Raw genomic sequence first — 25742 nt, forward strand, 5'->3', positions numbered from 1 at the left:
TGTAATTAGGGATTATTTCTCCCCATATCTGTTTTCGTGCCCTGTTGCTGGTTGTTGTGGATTTCAAAGGCGGGATTTGCCGATTTTCCAAAATCACAGGAGAAGTCCCTTTTAGAGACTGATAATATTGTCTTGGTACAGTTCATGTTTACTTTGCTGGAGTTTGTATTTCATTTTCTTTCTTTGCTGCATAAGGATACTTTTATGTCTAACAGCCTCCCTTATGCCATTGTTTAAATGTTTTTGGTCACCCAATGCAAGTTGAGCCCCATTTGAGTGGTGGGTTGGGGTGAGCCAGCCGCCATCGCCCCCCTTCCCACCTTTGCAGGGGATTAACCCCCCAGGCAATTCACCCCCGTCCCTGCCAGCCTGGGGGGTTAATCCCCAGAGGTCGGGGAAGCTTTGCTGCACTCAGCCTAGGAAATCGCATTTTCCTTCGTGTGCAGCCCCTTGCCCAGCAGCAGGACGATGCTGCCTGTCCCCGGCACTGCAGCCCGGCTGTAACGAGACCCCTTGGAAAGGCCCTTCCCAAGAGCTGGTTTCACAAGAGGGATGCAGCTGGGTGACAGCGTGGTCACTCTGTGTCTGCAAACCCGGCGTGGCAGCCAGGGATGCCTGCCCCCCAGCTCACGCTGTGGGGAGATGCCGAGTGCCATGGGGAACGGCCCGTCTCTGCTCATGGGCTCAGCCCTGGCAAGGACCACTCGGGAGAGCTGCCATTTTTCCAGACACGTTCACTTCTTTTTTTTATGGCTCCGGTGCTAATTGCAGGCAGCCAGCATGGTCTGGGAGGGGGGATGCGTCTGGCTTCTCCCTCCCAGAGACCCCCTGAAGCACTTACTCTTCCTCGTGCTGCCCCGTCCGCGCCGCAGCGATGCCTGTCCCGAGGCGGCCGCGCTCCTGCCGGGCGAGGGGACGGGCACGGGCAGCAGCGCTGGCTTCAGCGGTCTGCTTTGTCTGGGGCCGTTTTCTGAGATGCTCCCCTGGGAGGAGAGTGAGGAGGTCGATAGCGTCCATGAGGCGTACAGAGAAGGCATCTTCGAGTCAGAGAGGTTGGATTTCCTGTTTGAAATGGAAGAGGAAATAAACTGGGACTAGGCTTGAGGTTTTGCAAGGAAAGCAGGGGTTTGCCCAACAGGGTGCTCAATGGTTTCAATGCGCCTGCGCTGGTCCCAGGTCAGGGCTTTGGTGGGAAGTGCTAGGCATGACACAGTTAGTTCAGGTTTCTGATTCCATTTTAACAAGGGCTTTCATCTTTCTGTACCTGATTTGTATGAAATTATGCCCAAATAGGGTTAGGATTTGTTACAGGTAATACCATGGCATTGCAGAAGGGACCCCTAGACACCAGCCCTCCCTCTGTGATTTCCCGCATGGCAGCTGCCGGAGGGACTTTCAGCTGGGGCTCTCGGGGCCGGCAGGGCCGCACGGAGCGGGCAGAGCCAGGGCTTGGGCTCCTGCTGGCTGGCTCTCGCTTCCCCTCCGCCTTTGGGCAGCTCTCGGGTGCTCAGCAGCTACTGCGGACTGTCCTCTCCCTCTGCCTTCCCTAGGGATGTCACCTTCAGCCTTTCACCCGAGGCCACTGAATTGCCCAAAAACTTGTCAGCCTTCCTCACCAGCACACTGGCCAAATACCGCTCCAAATTCCTTGATGAAGTCCTTTTGTTAACTCCTTAAAGGAAGGAAAAACCATCCCTCTGGTTCTTTTTTATCTTTTTGGGGGGGGTGGAGGAATGAGTTATGGTTTAATAACCGAGCAGTGATTCATCAAATAACTCGGGTATCAATTTATTATGAAGAAATTTCCTAAGGAGGATAGAAAAGCAGCTCCAAACCCGGTGCTTATGGTTGAAGCGCTTTGTGAGGCTATGTAGGGTGTCTGGGCTGTGCTCTCCGTTATTTGTTTGCTGTTTATCGGTGAGGGGGGAGTCACGGTGTTATCGGAGGCTGATGGTGAAGAAATGAGCTGGAGGAATGAAGATGGATCGCCAGTGGTCCTGGATGTGGGGAGGGTGCAGGGGGGGCAACGCTGGGGTTAAACAGTGCTGGGAGCCCTGGCCTGACCCCAGCGATCCGGCAGGATAAGATACAAGCAGGGAAAGGGAAGCGAGGGAGGGACAAGGAGGCAGCAGGAGGAGCGTAAGGTGGATTTTTGCCATGTCGCCAGCAGGCTCTGAGGGAGGCAGGGGCTGAGAGGCCTCATCCCTCACTGCCGCCCTTGGCCCTGCCAGACACACGGGCGGCTGCGCCGCTGTCCCTGCGGGACACTGCTGCCCCTCCGGCAGAGCTCCCTGTGCCCCTCCATCCCGTCCCTGCTCCTGCAGTCGGGGCTGGACCGTCACAGCGAGTTTCCAGGCACGGAAACTGCTCCAAATAATGAAATCACAGTCCTGGGAGAGGCGTCCTGACTTATCCCTGCTTTCTATTTGCAGAAGCAGAGCACTACATTTCTCAGCTGCTCTTCATTTCTCTGCCCAACCTGAGCATATCTCAGGGGAACTAAGGGCACAGGCAATTTTTTTTCCTCTCCTAAATTGTATATTTTAATTATTGCTCTTTTTAATGCATGTTTGTTTAGCTAGATCAATGGTGTCCAGTGATTAAATGCCTGCTCTAAAGACAGTATTTTGATTCTAGAAGAGCCTTCAGCTTGTGGTTTCCCTTCTGGCAGGAAAAAAAAAGAAAGACCAGAGTCATCCAAAAGGAATAAAGGCGAGTCCGAGCACAGACACGCTGCCATTCATCCTGGCTCCCAGACTGAACTCATCAGAATGTGCTGGCTGTCTCACCTTTGGTCTTTGTCAAAGCTCCTGGACTGAATTAAATAGTCATGGGAGAAGCTGCTGATGTCTCTGTCGACATTCCAGGTTTAAACCAAGTGGGTGAAGGCTGATGTTGAGCTGTTCCCCTCCTAGGGGAACGCTGTCGGCCCCCTCCGCTCCCTGACCTCTCCCTGCCGCGGCACCTGGCTGTTGGAGGGAGATGCGGTTCCCAGGTGGAGTGTGCAGCCGAGTCGGCACACAGAGAAATAAAGGGAGTGAGAGCTGCCACGTGTCATCCCGCCCAGGCGAGGAATCCCTGGCCCTTGGAAGTGCTGCAGGAATCCCTTGGCAGTGATTCCTCCGCAGGAACGAGATGACCCCAAATCCTACATGTTACCCACTCCCCTCTCCGCATGCTTTTGTTTCATGTAAGAAGAACCAGACCTGAAGAGGGGAGCGACGTAGTTGCTGGGGAAGATCCCCACTCTTCCGGTGACAAGGGACATGCCCCGCAGCCAGCCGTCGTGGTCTTTGCCAAAGACGCGGACTCCTTCTCCCTTCTGCAGCTCCAGCTCGTCTGGTCCATGAGCCACGTAGGAATGGAGAGCCACGCACCTGGGGAGAGAGGGGTGAGGATGGCAGGAGCAGGACGGCTGGAGCCATCCTGAACCTCCTGGGTGTAACTGTGCTGGAGAGCTGACGCTGCTAGCTTTGGGTGAGCGGCGGCTGTTTGCCTGAAGCCTCGTCAACCACCACTCGCATCAAATATTTGGGTGCTGCCGTTATTGTGGAGAGAACTGTGCAGGGAAGAAACTGCCTGTAACTTCAGGCCAAAGAGGTTATGAATAAAAGAAGAGCCAACAGGAACGGAGAACAAAGCAGATCCCATCAATGGTTTCTGTCCCAGCAGTGCCAGCCAAGCCAGCCAAGGGCGACAAGCGATAGGCAGGAGAAAGCTGCTGTTCTCCACCTCGCAGCGAGGGCTCCATTGCAGTAACTGATGAAGGGCTGATGCCTACCTGTCCTAAGGCAAAGCAGCACGAAAGAGTGCAGGTACGACGCTCTGTCCGAACGATAGCATCAAGAATACGTTCTGCCTTTGAAGCAGGTGGTGAGCCAGAGGCCTTGCATCTGCTTGCCTTGAGCATCACCTGGAGGGGTTTGAGGCAAGAGGAGCACTGCTCCTACACCAACACGCGTGTTAACCCCATCTTCCTCCCTCCCCTCCTCCTCCTCCTGCAACCAGACCCCTGCAGAGACCAATGCTGGACTTCAGTCGCTGCCGCTGGGGCCCTTCCTTTGAGAACAAAGTGGATGAAGGAGGAGATACAGGACTGTGCTCTGGGCTAGCGAGGAAACCGGACTAGAAAAATAAATTTGAGATCCCCTCTGGACCTCTCTGTCAGGATTCTGGGACTACGATGAGGTGATGAAGCTTTGTTCTCCACAGTGAACCACGTGTGGCCATGCAGCAAAACAGGAGCAAAAGAAAATGACGTATTTTTTCAAAACTTTCCCCAATTTGGTCTTTAAAGAACGTTAATTTTTCTCCTGTATAACACATTTAATTTAATTACATTGTTGTTGGTTTTTTTTTTTTTAAGGGGAGTGTGATCCACTCCCAAGTATTAACGAGTTACAGACCAATACGGCAATTATCAGATATTATTTAAGAAACAGCAGACTAGTTGTCTAAATAGTCAAGGACTATCTCCTAACTTTTAAAAACGTTTCTGTCTCACTGTTGGTCAGAGCAATCATTTGAAAGTTTGACTTGAAATGCCTGTCGTCTTTATCAAGTGCCTTCTCCTTCTGTTACTTGCGCAGCCCAGGCGAGGCGCAGCGTAGGGGTGCGCTGCTTCTGCAGGGGTTTATCGCTTTGTGCAGGATTCATCCTGAAGGGCAGGACGTGCAGATCCTGGTTTGATATTGTAGGGTTGAAAGGGGAGCTGTGCAAAATAGGCAGCTTATCGAACACTTTATACAATCCTCATTCTGCAAATTATTTTAAGATGTTAGGAGTTTTCTTGTGCTTAGGATTGTGTGCGATGGGCTTGGGTGACCTGTGCTACTGCAGGAAAGTAGCAAACACCAGCGCGTGGTACAGATACTGCTGGTGTGTGCTAGCGTTCCCCAGGCCTGGCTCCGTACTGGGGAGGTGCTAATTACCACGTAGGCAGCTTGTTGCTGGTCTGTTGTTATTAGGTAGCTTACTACACTGCCAGGCTGGTGAATCTGATCTAGAGGAAAACCAATTATCACAATACGTTATCTGCAAATTTTAACTCTGGGAAAGTTTTAAAAGATTGGATCATTCAAAACACCAGTAAGTTTCACTGTTTTAAAATAAATAACTTGAGGCGCTTAACGAGTAATTAGTTTCTTCATTTTAAATTTTTCTTTAAATATATACTGTTGACAAACAGGCAGAACTACGTATCTATAAATACTGAAGTAAGGTAGTAAGGCGCAAGGATGGTTCACCTGCTGGGAACAGAATAACTCAACCGTGCTACCGAGTCTCTGTGACCCCCTGCTTAGAGCAGCCGTGTCCACCCCTGCGTGGGTCTGGGCACGCGGGAGCCGTGCTCTGCTCCGCCTTCACCTCCCGCCGCGCGAGAACCCGGGGATGGATAAACCTAAGCTGAAGGTACAGGAAATTACAGAACCCCCAACGTATTTCAGTTTCCTTACGTACATGTAAGCTGAGACGTGGTGCTGCAGGTGGGGAAGAGTGACAATGGCTGCCGAGTGCCCCAGTGATCCTGGCACGGGGTAGTAAGATGCACTGACCTACAGGGAGAAAGAAAGCAAAGAAAACAATATATTAATCTGAATGTAGGCTTATTTTAGCCCCTGGAAGAGCAGCTTCAAACATTTGACAGGCTTCACCCACCCTTTAAACAAAAAAAAAACAACAAAACAAACAAACAAAAAAACCAAACCAAAGATATTTGGGGAGAAAGAGGTTTGGAGCATTTGCCAAAAAAAGGGCCAGACAGTAAGAGGAAGACTCGCTTCAACACCGAGATGCTTTCCAGGGCACGGCTTGGTTGGGCTGATGCCGCGTATCCCGTCCTGTAAATAAGGAACTTGTTGGGACAGCTGAGCTGCTGTGTGAGCAGGTCTCCGAACAACGATGGAACAGGATAAACGTAACCAAACAGCCATGACTTCCCAAGAGCCCTAAACCTGTAATTGTTGTTAATCTCATGTATCTGAGATCCACCGGAGTGGGGAAACACTCCTTCGCACCTCTCCTCGCGTTCAGTGTTTTCTCACCCCTTTTTGCTTGGCTCTGAGGGAGGTGAGTACCTTTGATTCATTCACCGTCTCCGGTGCCTGCTTCAGGAATGAGAAGCAGTTTGGGAAAACAGCATTTCAAGCCCAGACTTTGCTAACCAGGAGGAGTCCGTCGCGTCTGCCAGGTGAGGCCTGGTGTAATCATTGCTCTTTCCCTTGTTATTTACTTAGCTCCAGCTGGGAGTATTGGCATTGTCTAAACCCTAAATAATACAGTCCTTGCCCTAGTGATCTTTTAATAACTATTATTAAAGCTATTTACCACGTCTGTGGTGTCCCGAGGAGCTCTGCAGCCCCGTGCGTGCAGACGGTGCTGGGTAGGGGTCGCTGGCTGCCGCACCGGGAGCGGGGCAGAGGCACCTCGCTGGGGTTGGCGTTTGGTTTGGGGTGGCTCTTTCCCCACCATTGTTTTGCATCTACAGAGAGGCACCAGCCACCATAATGCCTCCTCTGCCCTCTCCTAGGGGTCTTTCATGTTCCGGGGAGGAGCCTCAGCCCCGTTTCTGCTGTCAGGGTAATCGCGTGCCTCCAACACGCCATGCCAGACCTGCTGCTGCAGGAGGTGAGCGCCCGTCCCTGCTGCCGCCTGCCCAAGGCAAGGAGATGACTCCTCGAACCTCGTCCTTGTCCCGGTGAGGATGTGGGCAGCGTTGCTGGGTTGTTCTCATTCCCCTGTCCCTCCATGTCTCGCAGGTCAAGTGACATCCACCCACTTAGGGGGTTTCTGAGGCAGGGGTGCTCTGGCCGTTGCCCCCCGACCCCAGAACCTGCCTCTTTGTCCGTTTGATTTCTCCCCGTGAGCTTTGCTTTTCCCTTGTCCTTGTGCTGGCAGCACAGTGAACCCCGGGGCCGGGGGGTGATGGGGCACCCACCCCAGGCGGGGCCCACGGCTTCGGAGGAGAGGACAGCACCCTCGGGATGCTCTCTTCAGCAGGGCGAGATCAGCCAAAGCACAAAAGCGTGTCCCGGGGTGAGGAGCTGTGAGCAAGCGGCTCATCCCCGGCTGACACCCGGCGCTGCACACGCTGAGAGGTGTGAGCCATGTCGTGCGGCTGCTGTCGGGAGGCGGAAACAAAGCTCCCAGCGAGGCAGTGCGGCGGCAGCATCCCTGGGGAACCTCAGCCAGCGGAAAGTCACTGGGCTGGGATGTGGCTGGCAGTCACGCTCTCCAGCAAAGACCACAGGATCTTTAATGATGCGAGTCGTCAGGGCTTTAATCTCTTATTCGTTTCAAATCTAATTTCTAGTGATTATGTCTGTAACACGGTGCTGGGGCAGTGGCTTTGCAAGGACCTAGGGAAAAAAAAGAAGTGACTCACCAGCTCTGTTGCTCTCCAGTAAACCAAGTTAATTAAAAAACCCAGCGACTGTAGCTTCTGCCTCTGGACCTGGAGTGGCAGGTAAGCTTCAAATCATCTTTGTGTTCCTTATTTTCCAGTCCGGGTAGGGTCAGACCAGGCTCTCATATAAAGTTGATTTGAAATTATAATTCTGTTTTAGTAATTTTGGTAATAAAAATCTTTGGAATTTGGGGATTTGGAGTTTCTTTTTCCTGCATTGGAGCAAAATGACAACCTTTTGCTTGGTTTTCCTGATGGGCCTGTGTTGAAATGTCCGCTTCTGGAGGGAAAGCTGGATGTTTTTCATCTCTCTCTGTTCCCCTCTGCATGGATCCTTTCAGAGCCTGTATCAAAGCTGGTTTTGTGTTTTCAACAGAGAGGAAAAAGGATTGAATGAAATATTTTCCACCCACATATAATTGATTTCAGCATTCACTTTTGTTGATCTCCTGCGAGTACCTTGGAAGCCCTTATAAGTACAAAGAGTTTCATCTCCTGCCTCTCCTTAAATCCCTCTCTTACTCCATCTCCTCTCTGGCTTGTCACCGACGTGATTTCTGCAGCGCCTGCTGACACAGGCAGTTCCCAGTCGAGCGTGATCATGAGACGCCTCACGGGCAGGGAGATTTTCCCCGTCCCATCGCGGGGCGGTTGGTGCTACTGGAAGTTGGGTCCTGCAAGTTTCAGATCACTTATCACATAGAAAAGCCAGATGCACTTGACAGCTGATGTCAGGTTTCTCAGCTCACTTGAACAAGTGGCAAAGGGCAGCAGCAGCTCTTAGCCCGGTGTTTCCTGACCCATGTCCTGCCAGAACAGGGAAATAAGCCCAGCTGTGACTGGGAAGAGGTTCCCTCCGCTGCTGGTGCTTTCTGCTGGGGGCGGGGAGGGAGGGCACGGCTCAGCATCGCTGCAGCCGCTTGCACAACTGGCACATGCACAGACATGGTGTGCCACAAGCCCTGCAAACTGGTTCTGGCTCCCGGCTTGGCACCGCCAAGGGGGAGGAAGAGCAGGAGGAGGGCGGGTGGCAGTGCCGGCCGCTGCCGGTTATTCCCTTTTATGGGCCGAAATGAGCCCGACCTGATCCTTGGTGGTGGAAGTGCCAGGCAGGCACGGCAGGCTTTGGAAAGCCCTGCAAACAGCCAGCACGGCCGTTTCACCGTTGTTTCTTAATCCGTACTTTGTTCTGCGTGTGCCCAAGGTGCCACCCCTCCAGCGCCCTCTCCCCCGCCAAGTGCCGGCATCGCTGGAGACGTGACTCCGCTGGGGAAGTGTCACACACAGGCAGGATGCTTCAGGGGTATACTGGTGCTTCTCTTCATCTCCCTCAAACGTCTGTAGTCTCATAGCTTAGGGCTGGTGCCATGGAACTACAAGCTACTGGAAAATTCCCACTTTTTTTTGACTCACACCCCAAGGAAAGCAATGAACACATCCATTCAAAACATGGATTTTTTTTTTTTTTTTTTAAAAATTACTAGATCCGAATGTATACTCAATATCCGTCTGGACGCCTCTCCTCTCAGAGGAGAGGAATTTAAGGGCTGGGGTAGTAGCAGGGCCACTTGGTTTCCAGTTTGATGGCTAATGTTGCCTTGCTGCCCCATCCCCAAGTGACGGCTGATGCCAGGACCCCCCCTCCTGTGATCCTGACCCTTGCTAGTGTCAAAGCCAGCTGCAGCACAGCTCCTTTCCTTCCAGCTGGTTTCATGGGGCCTTGCATCCTTATCTCCGTCAGGGAATGAAACCGGGTCATTGTCTGAAAGGAGAAAAGCAGCTCCGAGTGCTCCGTGGAGGGTGAGCAAGTGCCTGCCCAGTGCGCCGAGGCGAGCGAGGGGCTGGGGTGCTGCTGCTGGGGCAGTTCAGGAACAGCTCTGGTGTTTGGGTGGGGATCCTGGGGGCCGTGGCTGCTCTTGGACTTCTCTGGGCTCTGCATGGAGCCCGGGATGGGGAGGCGGACTTTCCCTGGCTCCCAGGGAGGGCGGATGCTGCGGTGTGCATTCCTCCTGCTGGTGACTGGTGATTCACCGCTAACCCTGCTGCCTGCTCCCTCCCCTCACCAGCCCTCTGCTCGGAGGAGGGCATCAGCGGCGCTGGCCTGGGCAGGGGGCACCCTCCGCCCCCCTCTCCTTGCCCAGCCTCCCCCAGGTGCCTCATCCCTGCCTGCCAGCTAAGGTTATCCAACCCTGGGCTTTGCCCTGGGACAATTCCCGCTTAACCGGTTAAATCCTTGCCTACTTCGGTCTTGCCCACCAGGTCTCGGAACTCCTCCCGAGAGGCTGTGCTGTCTGGGGCTGGCTCCCGGGTGGTTCGAGCGCTGCCCTCGCTGCTCCTTACACAGCACGGCCGGGTGCGAGCGCAGGCTCTGGGCACCCAGGGGGACCCTGGGCTGGGTTTCGGCACGGCTGAGCTGAGCTGTAGACTCGGCTCCATCTGCTGCACCGTACTGGGGACCACCCACAAAGATCCGGGCTACTCAACCTCTGCAGGCTTACTAGGGAGCACGAAAGCACACGGAAGCAATTAAGGATGTGATTCAACCCACTCTTTTCTTTACTATATTGCTAATAATGGAAGACCCCAGCTTGATACTTGTACTCCGGGGCTGAGTTTTCAGGGCTGGCAGTAGGCACGCAACTGTTTGTTACTTCCAAACTCCTGTTTTATCTGGAGTAGTTTGAACCCAAGAAACAGATCTTTTCCTTCCAAGTAATGTTGTGTATATAAAACTAATTGCGATGGAACAACCACGCTTTCAGAGATGCACTGCTGTTTTTCCAAAGTCTCAGCACTTACCATCGAAGCTGAACTTCCACCAGAAGCTGCTGAGCAGCATCAGCTCTTGTCTCTCCCGTTACTCCTCAATCCCGTACCTTTGTTCTGACCGTGAGGGCTGCCTTATCAACAAATTCACCCCCGCAGCTTTCCCATCTGATTAATAGTAGGAAAAAGGCTAAGTGACCTCAGTGGGATATGGCCAACGCGGTCCAGCCTGGCAGCGCGTATCTGAGCTTGCAAAAGAATCTCAACTTTGCAGGTCGGTCAGCACAACCCAAACCCAGAGGTGGGAAAAGGAAAAGCTGCAACCGGTGCGGCCGTGTGAACAACACAGATCCTCCTGCAAAGCTCCGGGAGCAACACTGTTGTTTAGAAGAAAGGAAATTCCAACCCTTCCAAGGCAACACGTTAACACATCTACTCTGTTGCTTCTGTTGTTGACAATAGTTCACACTGAGACATTTTTGGTAAAATTATATCAGGTTTGTGAGACATGATACCATTTCAATTGAATTATAGTTCCATTGTAAGGCTTCATTTCCTCTCACATAAAACAGGATCTAACATCCAGGGCTCTTTCCAGGCTATTGCTAAGTACAAAATACCTGCTGGGTTTTATTGCACAGGCGCTGCACTACCGGGGCTTGCTTATTGCTTTATAAAACGTTAGAGCAGCCTTGAATATGAAAGATGTCATACAAATCTAAACAAAACCTTTTTTCTTCCATTTCAGATGATCTCTGAAGGTTCTGTACTGAGATCTTTAGTCAGAGTGTGAAGAAGGAACGAGACTATTTTGCCTCCTAAAGCGAAGAGCAGATACAGACCGAAAGGTGAGTCTATGTTTATTATCTCAGCCCCAAATTCAGCTTCCCTCAGCAGCGTCCCGGGTTTCGACTGCAGATGGGCGAGGAGTGTGTAATTGCCCTCCCCTGCAGAACCCTCCTCTGGCCCTGGGTAGAGCGGGGCAGAGCACTGAGTGGCGGCAGGGCAAGGACCCCCATGGCTTTGCAGAAGGGCTGCCACCTGCTTAGCAGAAGCAGGGGCCTTCATTATTTCCGTGGGTGTTACAGCTGCTGAACTGGCATTTTGTGAGGAAGCCTGTCCTGTAGGCGGTTTGCCTTTGAACAAAACTCTGTGGATTAGGGTACGGTAACGGAGCTCCAGCTTTCGTGCATGTGCCCTGGTGGGCAGAGCAAAGGTGGTGGTCAGAGGTACCCAAACAGATGAGCTTCTGTGCTGAGATTTTGGGTTTAATCAAGTTTTTTGATTAAGCCCAATGTTTATTATTGAGGATAAGCAATGGAGATGCTGGGAACTCCTTGTATGCTTAAGACTTACTAGAAGAATTGAAATACCAATAAATAAAAAGAGCAGGTTTCTACTTTCCTTTTAAGCATGGGGTTAGATGAACGTGCCGTTAAAGCAATCGCAGGCAGGACAGACCTGCTCAGCACAATGCAGCTTCCGCACTGACCTCACTGGGCTTTTATTTGCTCAGAATCCAGGGCCTGATTCCGCAGGTCCTACCGTGCTGGTGCAACTTAATTCTGTGAGAGCTCAGAAAGGCTCATTGTCAAAGTAATGCAGGTGAGTGTGGCCAATGGCTGGTTTTAGCTTTAACTTTGCAAATGTTGAGAACTGCCTATTTTTGATGTACATCGTTATATAGCAGATCAGGTGTTTGCTTGCAGTGTGAATTCAGGCACACACGCACACACATACATGGCTGTGAGCGAGCTCCCTCGGGAATTCACGTTCCTTACTGCTTTCTAAAATGAAAAATATTTTGTTTTGCCAGTTAAGGTCTCTGTTTTCTCCCACTGTACACCTGGAGCTCACTGCAGTAGGGCAGAAATCAGGATGGGAATGTGCTTTATCCATGTTTAGTTACTCTGATAACTTAATTTCTCTTTTTATGAATTTGCCTGGGTCCCTGAACTCTGAAGACAGACCGTTCCAATTCAAAAGGAGGGGAAAAAGAATCCCAGCAGCCTGACGTGTGTGACACCTTACTGACGCTATTAGCACGGCTGCTTTGTCATTGCACGTTTGGGCTTTAGCTTCTCAAATTGCTGCCTGCGCATCCAGTGTTTCTACCCAGGATTTGCATTTTGGACTCATACTGCTCCTACAGCATCCATGCCGCCGCTTCCCTACCTGGAGAGGGGTGCCGTAAGGAAACTCCGCTTTCTCGCTGCTCTGGGTGGCCACGGTGGGGTTGCTGGAACTGATGAGGACGGGGGAGCTGATCTCCAGCGCCTGCCGCTCGGCGGGCGCGTGGACCATCCTGTTGAGGGTGTTCAGGGCGGTGGTGATGGAGAACTGCCGCAGGCTCTTCCTCCTGGAGTCGGGCACTTTGGGGAACGCTGGTGAGTCCGCGCCCTTTGCTTTGGGAGACGCCGTTCGTAGGGACGTGCACTTAAACTGAGGGGACCAGTGGCTTTTGCTGGTCTGCAGGAGTTGCCTTGCAGTGGTGTTTGGCTGGAAGAGACAAAGGCAGACGTGATGGCATGGCTCAGAAGTTACTCCTGCCACAGCCCAGTTCTCCCTTTTTCCTCTCTTTTCCTCTCTGTCAACAGAGCTGCGTGCAGATTTCAGGTGACATTACAGGTGATCTTTAAAAACTTATGGCTCAGTCATTCCCCTGATGCATTTGCAGTGACAAATCCTGGATGCAAAATTACTGATGCAAAGCTGGCAGCAAAATTAAAATTGGTTTGAAAAACTTATTGCTTAGAGAACAGGTTACTGGGGCTGAGTGCTCCCCCCAATACTTTACCACAAGCTTTGTTTCTCGTCAAAGCCTTTGGCTTGCAGAGGTGTACTGTGCCAAGGAGGGCTGGCTGACCCTCTAGCAGCATTATAATAAATTTAACTCTAAATTAGAAGGGACGTCAGGGCACATCTCCCTTTTCCGCTTCGTGCTGGCACGCTTGGGTGCGTCTCGCAGCAGGACGTCAAAGCTCTGCAGTCAGCTTTCGGGCATGAGCTTGGAGAAGCCCTTACCAATGGTGGCTTTCCCAGCAGAATTAGATCCACGCAATTACCTCTCTGTAGGCCAAAACATTCCTGGCTTGGTCCTGCTTCCATTGAAAAAGCCTGGCTCGTTACCCATTGGGTTTAATGAGGGAAGAGTCAGGCCCTGAGTTTGCATACGGGCGATGTTCAAACAGTATTTCTTGGAAACTGCTGATCACACAGTATTAATAGCAAAGGGCATGTGGTGACAGTGTTTTTTACCACGATGACTGCCAGAGGAATTAATCATGATTTACTGCTGACATTAATGAATTGCAAAACTTTGAGATTCTCACCCACTCGTGTGAGGCAATGTGCCTGGCTCCTGGGCTGAGGAGGGATGACTCTGACGCAGGAGAAGTACAGGTGTCTCTCAAGCATTATCATTTTAAAGCAGGGATTATTTTCACATTTCCCTCCTCCCCACTCCTTAAAGCAAGGTTTAAAAACAATAGCGTGTGCATATGTACACATATAAGATGGCAATATTGTTGTTTCTGTACATAATTAAACTTCAGCCTAAACAGGAAACATCTTTCTTCCCTCTCTAAACACTGGGGGATGCAATAAAATGGGGCGCAAACGTAAGCATCAAAGCCAAGAAAAGCCTTGCATCTCCCAAACAGACCTATCTTTGCCTTCTCCGTAATTAATTTCTAATTCCTTGGTGGCTTTATGTGGCCCTAACTAACTTATTTCTGTTAACGCCAGACTTAAATAAGTAATTACTGAAGCTAAAATGATTTAATTAAATGAAAAGACATTTTACAAAATATATTAGAGCTTCAAATAAGATGTTTTACTAGTGTCCTTTTATAAAATAGCCACAAAGAAGTGCTTGCTGTAATTATGATGATTACAAGTATTAATTTTATTTCTAGGAATTCTTGTTGGTGCCATTTACACCCTACATCTCAAGCTAAACTGCAGGAATACAATTAATGTCTAGACCAGTGCTGACAAAATAGGGCCAGGGAGGGGGCGGCTGGAAGGGCCGCAGAACCGGAGCGCCGGGAATGCCGCTGCGACGCACTGGGCATGGTGGGGGGCCACTGAGACCAGCCACCCCCCTGCAGCCCCAGGACAGCAGCTGGGGGGGGGGGTCATGGGGCAGAACCCCCAGCAAACAGCCACACGGGAGCCGCTTACAACAGAACCTCTTCAAAACGCAATTTTGATATTTTGCCTGAATTTGGCATTTTTGCCCCTATTTTTTTTTCCCTGTTGCGGAGGCTTCGTTCCGGCGAGGCAGAGGGAATGGCTCGCTGTCTGCAGGGCCCAGAGGCAGCGGTGAGCTGTGCTGTGCCGGGAGGAGGGCTCTGCCCCTGGGTGCTGGCACACGCCGCTGCCCGGCATGGCGTTGGGTGGGCACAGCCGAGGACGGGCTGTCACCCCCCTCCACACACACGGTGGAGAAGGTCCCTGCTTTGTCACCTAACATGCTCCCAGCTCTCATCAGCGCTGCCAGGGACGGTGATGCTGTCACCCTGAAGGGCAGGTGCACGGTGTCCCCAGCCCTCGCTGGGGGCAGGTGGGTGGTCGGGGTGCGGGTGGGCTCGCTCTGCCATGGCGGAGAGTGGCCTCCGTAACTGCCATGGTGCTGCGCCCTGGCCAGGCCCCTGGGATAGCTTCTGCTCCGCAAAGCCAGCCTGTCTGGCCTTACTCAGCATGACGCTCAAACTTGTTTTTAATTTAAAGGTGCGAGCGTGGCTGAATTGGGACCGTGGACATGAGTCTGATGGTGAGGACATGAAAAGCCTTTGACTTGCTGGATGCTTTCCATCGCATGGAAATGCCTCTGTAATTGCCACACACACAACTAAAAATGAAAATGGCATTTTAGCTACGAACCAAGCGAAAAGCCCCTGTGCAAGAGTCGAGGTAATCCGTGTCACATTGCCGAGAAGCTCAGATCGCTATTTCAGGAGCTGAAATAACCTGGCGTTGCTGGAGCGCAGGTATTTGAAATACTCGGGGAAAAGAAGCTGGTTTGTATTGACTGATAGCTACGTCTCTTTGGAAAGACTTACATTTCTGAGCAACCCAGCAGAACTAAATCTTGTAAACTTTTTAAGATGTTTTGATTTCATCATTTTAAGGATATCTGCCACGTGTGTGGGGGGGAAGTAAGGAGAATTTTACAGAAATGTATGTTTTTCTGTGTTCCGAATTAATGTATAAAGTTTGGGGCTAAAATTTTAATGACTCCAAGGCTGAAGGGGTCAGAGAAGGCTGGTTATTGCTGGCCAAAACATTGACACCCATGCAGAGCACGTGCATAAAGTTTTCATCTGAACTGGTGGAAATTTTGTATTAATTTTTCAGTAAGTGATTCTCAGCTTTCATTTGCGTGTCTGAACGGTAACTGCTGCCTACTGCCTCGAAGAATCATAGAATCATAGACTTTTTAGGGTTGGAAGGGACCTTAAAGATCATCTAGTTCCAACCCCCCTGCCATGGGCAGGGACACCTCCCACTAGACCAGGTTGCTCAGAGCCCCGTCCAGCCTGGCCTTAAAAACTTCCAGGGATGGGGCTTCCACCATTTCTCTGGGCAACCTGTTCCAGTGTCTCACCACCCTCATGGTGAAGAACTTCCTACCATCCAGTCTGAATTGACCCATCTGTAGTTTTAATCCATTCCCTCTAGTCCTACCATTACCCGACATCCTAAAAAGTCCCTCACCAGCTTTCTTGTAGGCCCCCTTAAGATACTGGTAGGCCACTATAAGGTCTCCTCGGAGCCTTCTTTTCTCCAGACTGAACAACCCCAACTCTCTCAGTCTGTCCTCATAGGAGAGGTGCTCCAGCCCTCTGATCATCCTCATGGCCCTTCTCTGGACACGTTCCAGCATGTCCATGTCTTAAGAACAGATTGCTGTATGGTACTGCATGTGAATCTCTGCCCAAATTTCCAGGTGGGCTTGTTGCCAAATTACTGTCACCTTCTCCCAAGGGAGGGCCAGGGCCCATGGCGAGGTGAAGGCAAAAGGTGGGGGTATCCGCCAGGTGGGAGAGGTGGTGGAGGACAGAAGCTGCCCGTGAAGCCAGCAGCAGCACGTGCGAGAGCGGGCAGCTGTGGGGATTGGCATGTGTTGCTTTTGTTGGTATTTTTGAAAAAACGAGATGAAGCTGCCTGCAGCAGAGCTTTGGTCGAAAGCCAGGCTGTGCTGGACAAAAGCAACTCCTGTGTCATCCACCCGCAGCTCCAGCATCCCTGCGCTGAGATTCCCCTGCCTGCTCGGGCTCCTGGAGGAATCCATCGTCTCTTGGCGGTGGTTTGCAGAGAGACGGCTCTCTCGAGTTGCCCGCCTCAGCTGGCTGGTCACCCTGTGCTTTACCCGGCTGGAGGAGGACACAGCACTGCCCCGAGGTTACTGCAGAGGGGAGTTACTGAGGTGACTGCTCCAATCTTTGTCATTTCATATAACTGCTGTCCCGAGGCTGGGGGGCAGGAGGATGCTCTCGCCTCTTTGCAGAAGCGTGTTTGTGTTAGATCCGCGCTAACTCCCTGTGTGTGAACTTTGCTGCGGGAGTGGGGATGCGCGCTGCCTCCTAACGCAAATAAACAGAATGAGTAAGCCCTGAAACAAAGGCAAATAGAGTGAAAGAGAAAAAACAAACGCAGATGGCAGAAAGCCGAGGAAGGCACCTCCTGCTAATGAGTGAATCCTCCTGACAAAGGGAGGGTTGCTGGCTGCCCAGCCTCTCTGCATCTGCACTAGCAAGCGAAAAGCCCACATTTGATAGAGCTGCTGGTGATGTGTGACATTGCTCTGAACTGATTTTGCTCTTTTAATTCTTCCCCTTAGTCAGAAACCACAGCCGGCTCTTGTCCATTCAATTTCTCTTGCCCCCTGCCAGCCACCCCACATCCAGCTCCGGCTCCCTGGGGACACCCAACCTGGGCCACAGCCTCCATCTCCTGCCTCCTCTTCCCACCCGTGAGAGCGAGGAGACCATGGCATCTGTGCTGCCAGCTGGATGGAGAAAGAGGTGACTTCTCAGTGAGGACACTGGTGCCTCTGGGCAGCGCTTTCTGTTCTGCTCTGCCATGCCTCACCTCGTTTTGCCACTACAGGGACAGTTGACTTTGCTGGGAGGTGTGCACTTACTCAGAAGAGCGTGTCCTCTAACTGAGTAAACACAAGCTCTGTAGCCTTTGGGGAATAAAGGGAAATGCAGTGAAAGTTCAGGTATTGCTCTGCAAATGCATGCCTCCGGTAGGCTGCATAAATGGTGTACCCCAGACCTGAAAGCAATTTTCTTTACTATGTCAGTAGGTGTCGTTTAGAGATCTCCCTGGAGTGCCTGAGAGCAGACTACCACCATCAGCCGCTCCTCATCCATGACAGCAGCATGGGCCAGGAGCTGAGCCCAGGGACTGCAATCGCTGCTGATGGTGGGCACTTCCATCCCTCTCTGGATGTCCCTTGTCCTGCACATACCCCTAGGTGCCCGTGGGGCGGTTGGGGGGGTGGGGGGGTTTAACCGCTGGCGGCAGTGTCTGAGGGGGCTTGGGAACCTTCTATGGGAGCTTCTATGGAGCTGGGGAGTAGCAGAACACCATGCAGTCGAAAGAAGGAAACGGGCCAGCCCCTGGCCGCCCCGGCTGGTACCTTATGGAAGGTCAGGCAGTCCTTGTTCTCGGTCTTGTCCCTGCTCCTCAGGTCAAGGCTGTAGAGTGCTCTGCCCAGGGGCGGGGGCAGGGGAAGGTGCTTGATGACTTGCACGGAGCTGGCTGGGAAGACGCCGCTGATCCCGTTGACCTCCCCCAGATACCAGTTCTCATCCAGCTGTCGGAGCAGCATGATGATGTCCCCCTTGTTGAACCTCAGCTCCCCAGGGTTGTGCCCTCGGTAGGTGTACAGGGCCTTGGCTCGCGGGACCTGTGGGATGAGAAACAGCCCTTGCAGTTTGTCCGTGACAGCGATGCACAACATAGACAGAATTCCCCAAAAGCATTCGTAATTACTGGGAAAAATTTAGAGGTCTACGGCTTAAGCAGGCATTTATTGGGATTAACTACCCACATCCTTTCTTGATGTCTTTTTCTAATGAAGACAAGCTCCAAAATACTTATGCTAAATTTGTATCAAGATGAAAATCAGGCTGAACTTGTTTAAGAATATTAAGAAACAATTAATGCCTTAAACTAACCTTCCCATGGGATCTTATTGCCTGCTACAAGGTAATATAATGACTGATACAATATCTATTTTACAGGTATTTCTATTTCAGAATGACCGGGGTCGCAGCCACTGTCCAGCTGACCCTGCGGCCGTCACCTGCAGTGTCCGACTGTGCGTGTCTAGAACGCAACAGGAGCCAGGTGCGTGCAGGTTACTGCTCTCCTGTGGTTATCTCCTTGCTTTAACAGCGTGTGACCGTGACTTTATTTCAGTCTTTAATCTGGGTTACAGGAAGAGAGGCTTCTTAATGTTGTTGTTGTTGCAGTATAATATGAGAAAGAAGAGATATACCAAAACCAGAAGAGATGAGGGAACTTTGCCATCTTGACTCTCATCAAAATGAAACTACAAAGTTCACTTAAAATAACTACTTTACTGACCCTTATCTATAGTAGAAAACTCAATTTAATACACAATGCAACAGATCATTGAGACGGCTGAATAAACCCAGGGCTGTGCCTGGCCTCCGTGCTGTGAACCCATGGGGTACAACTCGAGGGCAGCCTGAGGAGTGTTTTTCCTGGGAGGAGTGCAGATATGCCAATGTTTTCGGCCCTCTCTGTAGCTGTTCTAGATATGCATTTGGGGGTCCCGTACTTTGGAAATCAGCAATACTGAAAGACTCGATCTTTACATACTTGTGTTACAGACAAGATGGAGATACCTTCAGCATGTTAGTTGGACTAGCGTACTGCGTCCCACTCAAGCGCATCCTAGAACAAACAAGCAACCCGTGTGTGTTTGTTTATTGCCATCTGCAACATGACAAATGTATATGAGCTCCACCCATGGCTGAGTGCTTCAAACCCAGCATGTCTTCAGCTCTCACCGGCCGAGATGCGCGGACCCCCACGGGGAGCCAGGTCCCATGCCACGAGAGCTCAGGTGTGAAGGGGAGTATGCTGGTGGGGCAGTGGGATTCAGGGCTGCTGGCTCTGCATCTCCGTGGACAAAATGTGGAGATTTTTATTTTTTTTTTGTCTGTCAGCTGCCAAGTGCTGCGGCCTTGTGAGTAGGACCTTGCGTTGCAGCTTTTCCAAGCCATAGGCACCAAACCCCTGCTGACCTCGCGGGAGACGGCACTGTTGTACCAGTGACCCATTCAGGCTTCTCCTGCCTCTTCCTGTGGAAGGAGATAAACCCTTTTCCCCGCATCCACCTGTGCCAGGGCTCAGGCAGGGTTTCTGCAGAGTTCACCCCCCACCAGCCACTTCGGGGAGGTCAGGAAGGTGGAAGAGAGAAACTCAGCATTAGTTTTCTGCAGTGTGGAAAAGATCAAATTTTCCATGGAAATTATTTAGGTTTTAGGAAGAGAACACCTTCCAGCACTCCCAGGCACTGACGCTTGGTAGGAAAAAGGAACCAAGAGAAAAGAAAAGTTTTATGTACTGCATTTGCTTCAAAGCATTTGAAACAGGAAACAATTAGTTTGATGTTTAGTTCTAATTAACTCATTTTGTCTGTCAATTTGTGCTAACAGTAAACACATGCACTTGGCTTAGTGACACTGAAAGTATATTGCTGGAAAAAAGGAAAATGCTGAAAGTGAGAGTCAGGGCAGCTCTGCTCTCCAGCAGTCCCTGAGCTCGTACGGGGAACAGGGAGTGCGTCAGTGCCAGGACACAGAAACTCTCCCTGCGAACACATGCCTGGACCAACGCACGTTCCCATGCAGAAAACCAGAATGTGGGAATAGAGGATTACGGGAGGGCCAGTTCTTCAGAAATCCTCCGAGACAGACTCTCTGGTGTCAGACCAGGATAAGGAGCGCAGAAAGAGAGACCTTTTATTGCCTCAGGAGCAACCAGAAAACAAACAAGACTCATGCAAACTGCAAAAACAGAGCTTGTAAAGGAGGAGCACAAACGTACGGGGATGATGAGAGAATGGCTGCACAGGAAAATAAAGCAAAACATAAAAGGCATCAAGAACAAGTTATGGAAATATATTAAAAATAAGAGAAACTCTGAAATGAAATGCATGCCTATTACTAACTGGGAAAAGTGAATGAGCAGTGGGGTGGTGAGAGTCTGGAATATTCTTTCTTCGCAAGAAATAGGATGAGACAGGAGGACAGGCTGGAATAAGTAACTGAAAGCTAGGTAGGATAGGGCTGGCTGAAACTCACCCCTCTGTGCTTGGATGGATGGGCTGTTTCTTCCTCAAACCATGGTCAGAACCTTCATTTCTTCACCTCCTCTTTAACCCTTTCCTCCCGCTTCCATGCCCTGTCAAATCTCACAGCCCATTCTGTTTTCAGTTTTCCCCCTAAGGCTGGTTCCCTTTCCCATTGCTATTTCCTGGCACTTGCGGTGACCATTGACATAATCTCCCCCTCACTTTATAGAGCAGGGCACTTGTAGTCACTTGTCAAAATTTGTTGTGAAACTTCCGTGGATGTAAGTGAATAACAGTTAATGCTTATATGCTTTAGCGTCCAAAAAATATTCAGAATTTTGGTCTTTTGGGGCTTGCTAGTCATTTTGAACACTCACAAGGTAACCTTGGTGTATTCCTTCACAGATGTTTTGTCAAAGAGTCATTATAGTGTTGGTGGTGCTTTGAGCTGTACCGCTTCTTCCCCGCTGAAGCTGCCTGCACCCGGGGAAGGGCTCTGCGGCTCCCCTGGCTCCAAGGCCAGGTTGGACGGGGCTTGGAGCAACCTGGTGTGGTGGGAGGTGTCCCTGCCCAGGACAGGGGCTGGCACTGGGTGGGCTTTAAGGTCCCTTCCCACCCAAACCAGTCTGTGATTCTATGTACTCGGGCTGGAGCCTCCAGCCTGGGGTCAGCGCGGGGCACAGGACCTCACGCCTCCTGCCTGCCCCGGGGAGGGACGAGGGCAAGGAGAGCCGTCCTTGTTTGCCACAAGCCTCAATTAAAAACACCTCAGAATTAAGTGCTTCAAAGGGACAGGTGGCGTGGCGAAGGGACGTTGGACTGGATGTGCGTTTCTGGCTGTATAACAAGGAGAAACTGTAATCACGCTGGACTGTTTCAGCACTTGATGACTGATATTTTCAAAATCATACCGTCTTTGTAACTGCCAAAATATTTTTTCTAATATTCTAATACTCTGATAACAAACGGGAGAAGTATTGAAAAAACCCATAGCAATACAAAGTGTTTTGTTTTGGAACTAACTGAAATTAACTTGAAATTAACTTTTTCAAGATCTTCATCAAAAAAAAATCATTCAACTCAAGTAATTTTTTAAGGTCCAAGTCAGTTTTTTCCGAAGTCTTTGTTGCTTATTTTTAAAATTTTGTTTGTCTGTTCAGATACTGAGCCAAAAATATCACATTGATTTCCCAACTTTATTTAGGATATAAACCAAGCCTTTATCTACCCACACGGAGCAACTGGTGTGGTTTTTACAGTACAGGGCGCTTTTCTGCTTTGCAGGCCTTTCACACAATAAATCTTCAAGCTGAAATTTTCAGAAAAATGTACATCAGGGTCACCATTTTTTAACGTGTTCATGAGACGCAGGAAAGACGAAGAAAAGCGCCTAAGCCACCCTGCAGCAAACCACCCCGCTGAGGCCGGGGAAGCAGCAGGAACCCTCTACGGGCAGCTGAGCTCAGTGCTTATCGCTCCTCCTGGTGCGAGAACACAGGCAGCTGTGGGCGTATCTCAAATCTGATTTTGTTCTCAGGCTTTGGCTGGTTTCTGTCCAGTCTTGGATGCATAAGATCCTCTGCAAGGCATCTGTTTCGCTTTATTTAAAGTAGGTTAATTGCAATGGCAGAAACTGGGGTGCTAATTAAACCCGGCGATAAAGACAAGGTGTGCCTGGAGGTAGCTCACTCCGGGCTGAGGGCAGAGGGAAAGGCTTTCCCGGGTGAGGACGCGGTCCCGGGCATGGGGTGTGGAGGGACTGGGTTTGTTTTGATGGATTTTTCTCCCGTTAGCATGTCCAGTTGCTTGTTGTTGATCCAAGGCAACGTTTTAATTTAGTGGGGTGGCAGTGGCAGCAAAATATTCAGGCAAATATTGCCAATATTGGCACGCTCCCTCGCTGCAGGGTTCAGCGTCTGTCTTTAAATTCAGTTGGGAAAACGCTATGAGAAGCTCTGTGAAAAACTCAACTAAAGGTTGTTGAAAATTTGTGTAAAACATTTGCTGCCCAGTAGCAGAGAGGCAGCAAGTACAAAGAAGAAATATCACTCTTGAACCATAGAATCACAGAATCCCAGGTTGGAAGGGACCTCAAGGATCATCTGATCCAACCTTTCTTGGCAAAAGCATGGTCTAGACAAGAAGGGAAAAGGCTTTTTTCCCGTGATGCCATCAATACTGCAGCTACAGTAGTGTCGCTAAATTAAATAAATAGAGAGAGGAGTGTCTTTCACGTTCTCCTGCGTGAAAGCCTCTAAAATCAGTGGGAAGCTGAGTAGAAGAAGGGAATGCCATAGGACATCAAATTGCCCACTGCTACTTTTCAGGCTGTCAAGCAGACAGGGACCAACGGGATGTTTTGCCAAAGCCCTTGGGCCACGGGCAGTCAGTGCTCATGCACCCAAACCTGTGTGGCTTTTGGTGCTGAGGGAACACTTTTTTTCTGCCTGCGGAGCCTTTGGCTGCTGCAGAGAGCCTGGCCTCTCCCAGAGAAGCCCTTCCTTCTCTGTTTTCTGGGTGGTTGTAACTTTTTCCAACGCTGCCTCATTTTTTCTGATTTTTTTCCCCCTCTGTTTTCATGTCTGTCGTGCCTGAGTGAGGCACGACCCTGCTATCACCACGCGCCCCAGGAGGTATTTCAGGCTCTCGGAGCGGTGAGAGACCCAAGGTGCCCCCCGGCTGCCTGCAGAGCTGTTGGGGGAGCCCTGGGGAGAAAATGCAGCAAGTGAACCCGGGGCTGCAGAGCCAGAAACCCCCTCTCGCGTCAGTGCCATACGCTGTGCGGGCTCTAGGTGAAATACTTTTCTCTTCTTGGCCACTCCACCAGCAGGGATGGTCGTGGCAGATGCACCTCAATGCTTGTCCCCATTCATACTGGATTTGAGGTCGATAAGGGAGAAAAGATTTATTTTTTTTAATACTATTTTTGACATTTGGCATCAGCTGTGCTAGGGCAGCCATCCAATACATCTGAGTCTCCCTCCATACAAAACAAAGAAGCAAATTAAAAATATGTACATGTGAGGAAGCAATTCAAAGCATCTCTTCATAGCTGGGAGAAATGCACACTATAATTATCTTAAATGAGCTAGTTATAACTTCCTCGTTATTGGCAGTGGATTAATGTAAGACCACACACTCAAAGCACTGGTATTAAAAAAAAAAAAAAAAAAAAGGAGAAGAAGAAAAAGTGTGTGAGGCTGGCTGGGGTGCCGGTCACCAGGGAGAGACATTAAAAATTGCCAAGAAAGGAAGAAAGCCAAGCCAGGAGAGCAGCGAAGAGGAGAGATTTCTGATGGAGGCTGTGAACCCCGTCCCAGGCTCCCCGAAGAGCAGCATGGCCCCGTGCTGACACCGCCTCTGCAGGAGCGGACCGAGCCGCTACCTGCGATACCCTGGGGTAGGCGTGAGGACGGGGCCATAAACGTCCCTGCATCTACCTGGGCTCCATTTACTCTTTTACCTGTTTCCAAGCAAGGCTCACCGCAAATAACTGCAGCGAGACCCAGCTCATGGCATCAGATGGGATCCTCTTGTTTCCCAGATGCTCTGACTTCACCAACATCCACAACTGCGTTAGATGAATACATGGGATGAGTGACAAATTAATCCTAATTATTGCTGTTGATGTCCAGGGGTGCTTCCTTCTGATTTACTGTGTGCCAAAGGAGGAGAGCAGGAGCTGTTTGGGCAGGAGTGAGCCCCAGGAGTGCTGTCTGCTGCAGACATCCCTGTTCTGGCACCTCTGCCCGGCACCAGTGTTGGACCCGGCACCCCAAAGCTCAACGGGCACTCTGCTGGCTCCAGCAGCAGAGCCAGACCCGTGGGGCTGAGGAGGCTGCTGGCAGATGAATCATGAATGGCCTCAGACGGGTCTGGACTTGCACCCGGGTGGTTTCCCAGCTCTGATTTTCATAAGTCCACACAGGGAATGCCCTGGAGTCGCTCTCTGCTGCGCCTCGTCCCTCGAAGGCAGCCAGCCACTCCAAGCATGCGGTCTCCTCCCCACCACCCGAATCTCTCTGTGGTAAATACCACGGGCCTGATCCTCATCTGGGTTTCACGGGTGTTGCCCCACGTGCAGGGACGCAGTCGCTCCCCAGAACCCTGTGCAGGAGAACCGGCTCAGGTATGGGATGTCAGGGGAGCCCTGGCCCCCGCAGCTGGAGTGGTGGCAGTGCTGCTGGGCTCTCCCACCCTGGAAGGAGCCAGCAGAGCAGAAAAGGACCCAGGACACTGCAAATGAACTGTGAGAATCTAGGCCAGACCCAGCTGTGTCACCTGGAAAGTCTGAGGGGACGGAGATGGTGCGGAGGGGAGACGCAGCCCAGTGCTCTGCGTGAGCTCTGCCTTCCCCTCCCAACCCCAGCACCGCATTATTTGTGCAGAAGAGTTAAATATCCATGCTGTACAGAGGCAGCGATATTCCTGTAGATACATGATTTCTGTAACACATAACAGCCTCCTTGAGAGGAACAATTTATTTCTAGGATAGTGCCAGGAAGAAGAGAAATCCAATACTGGATGTCTTCCAGTTTGATTTTTCTCCCACTAGGTACTGTGGGTTCAGTTTGCAAGTGTTTTTTGATTATTTTTCATTTTAGAGCCATTTGGAGCAGGACTGGTGTTGGTGGGAGGGGACTGGCACCCGAGTGTGCTGCACGGGCCGGTGCAGGGGTGTCAGGGCCAGGATTCGCCAGGACTTGCTTTTCAGGGAAACACACTGAATTGGATCCTGCAAACCTTGAAACTCCCTTGTGCCGGCTCTACACCTGGGTAGTAGGAGTCCAAGCACAGCCTAAATATCAAACTGTACCGAGGTGCTTGAAAAAACCTTCCACCCAGAAAGCTGCCACTGTGGAGCAAAGAAGGGTCAACACCAAAGGATGGAGGAAGCTCTTCCTACCAACGCTGTCTCCTTTTCTTTAAAGAACTGCATGGCGCGAAGAGGTGGTATGCAATAGGTGAGGGCACATTTCATTGCCCAAGATCCACAAATGAGTGCTAGAGGTGTGCCAGGGTGGCTGAAGAAGCGTTAGAGCATCTTTGCTCTCAACTGGCCCAGGGTGACCCGTCCATCTCTGCACAAGGATGCTGCTGCTTCCGTGCAGTGACCGCCACAGTGCAGGGACAGGCTGTTCCGCAGCATACATGGAAATAGCAAGAATATTTGATGTGTGTAGGAGATGGAAAGCTTGTGTCCCGACCCCGCTGCTCAGGCTGGGA

General features: G+C 50.9%; 1 protein-coding gene across 4 annotated transcripts in view; it reads right to left on the minus strand.

Moving 5' to 3' along the window:
• The window catches only part of SH3RF2 (SH3 domain containing ring finger 2), a 47553-nt gene that overhangs the window by 11921 nt on the left and 9890 nt on the right, over window positions 1-25742 (minus strand). For all 4 annotated transcript variants that reach the window (XR_012589518.1, XM_074604280.1, XM_074604278.1 and 1 more), the window contains 5 exons: window positions 17826-18095; window positions 12347-12670; window positions 5461-5555; window positions 3207-3377; window positions 842-1062 (listed from right to left, as the gene is read on the minus strand). Coding sequence is in view for 3 of the 4 variants with exons in the window: in XM_074604280.1 (XP_074460381.1) it covers window positions 842-1062; window positions 3207-3377; window positions 5461-5555; window positions 12347-12670; window positions 17826-18095 (1081 nt within the window). In the remaining variant the exon portion in view is untranslated. The remainder of the gene's footprint in view (window positions 1-841; window positions 1063-3206; window positions 3378-5460; window positions 5556-12346; window positions 12671-17825; window positions 18096-25742) is intronic.

This window comes from Larus michahellis, chromosome 11 (genome assembly GCF_964199755.1).
Source record: "Larus michahellis chromosome 11, bLarMic1.1, whole genome shotgun sequence".
NCBI classification, from domain to species: domain Eukaryota; kingdom Metazoa; phylum Chordata; class Aves; order Charadriiformes; family Laridae; genus Larus; species Larus michahellis.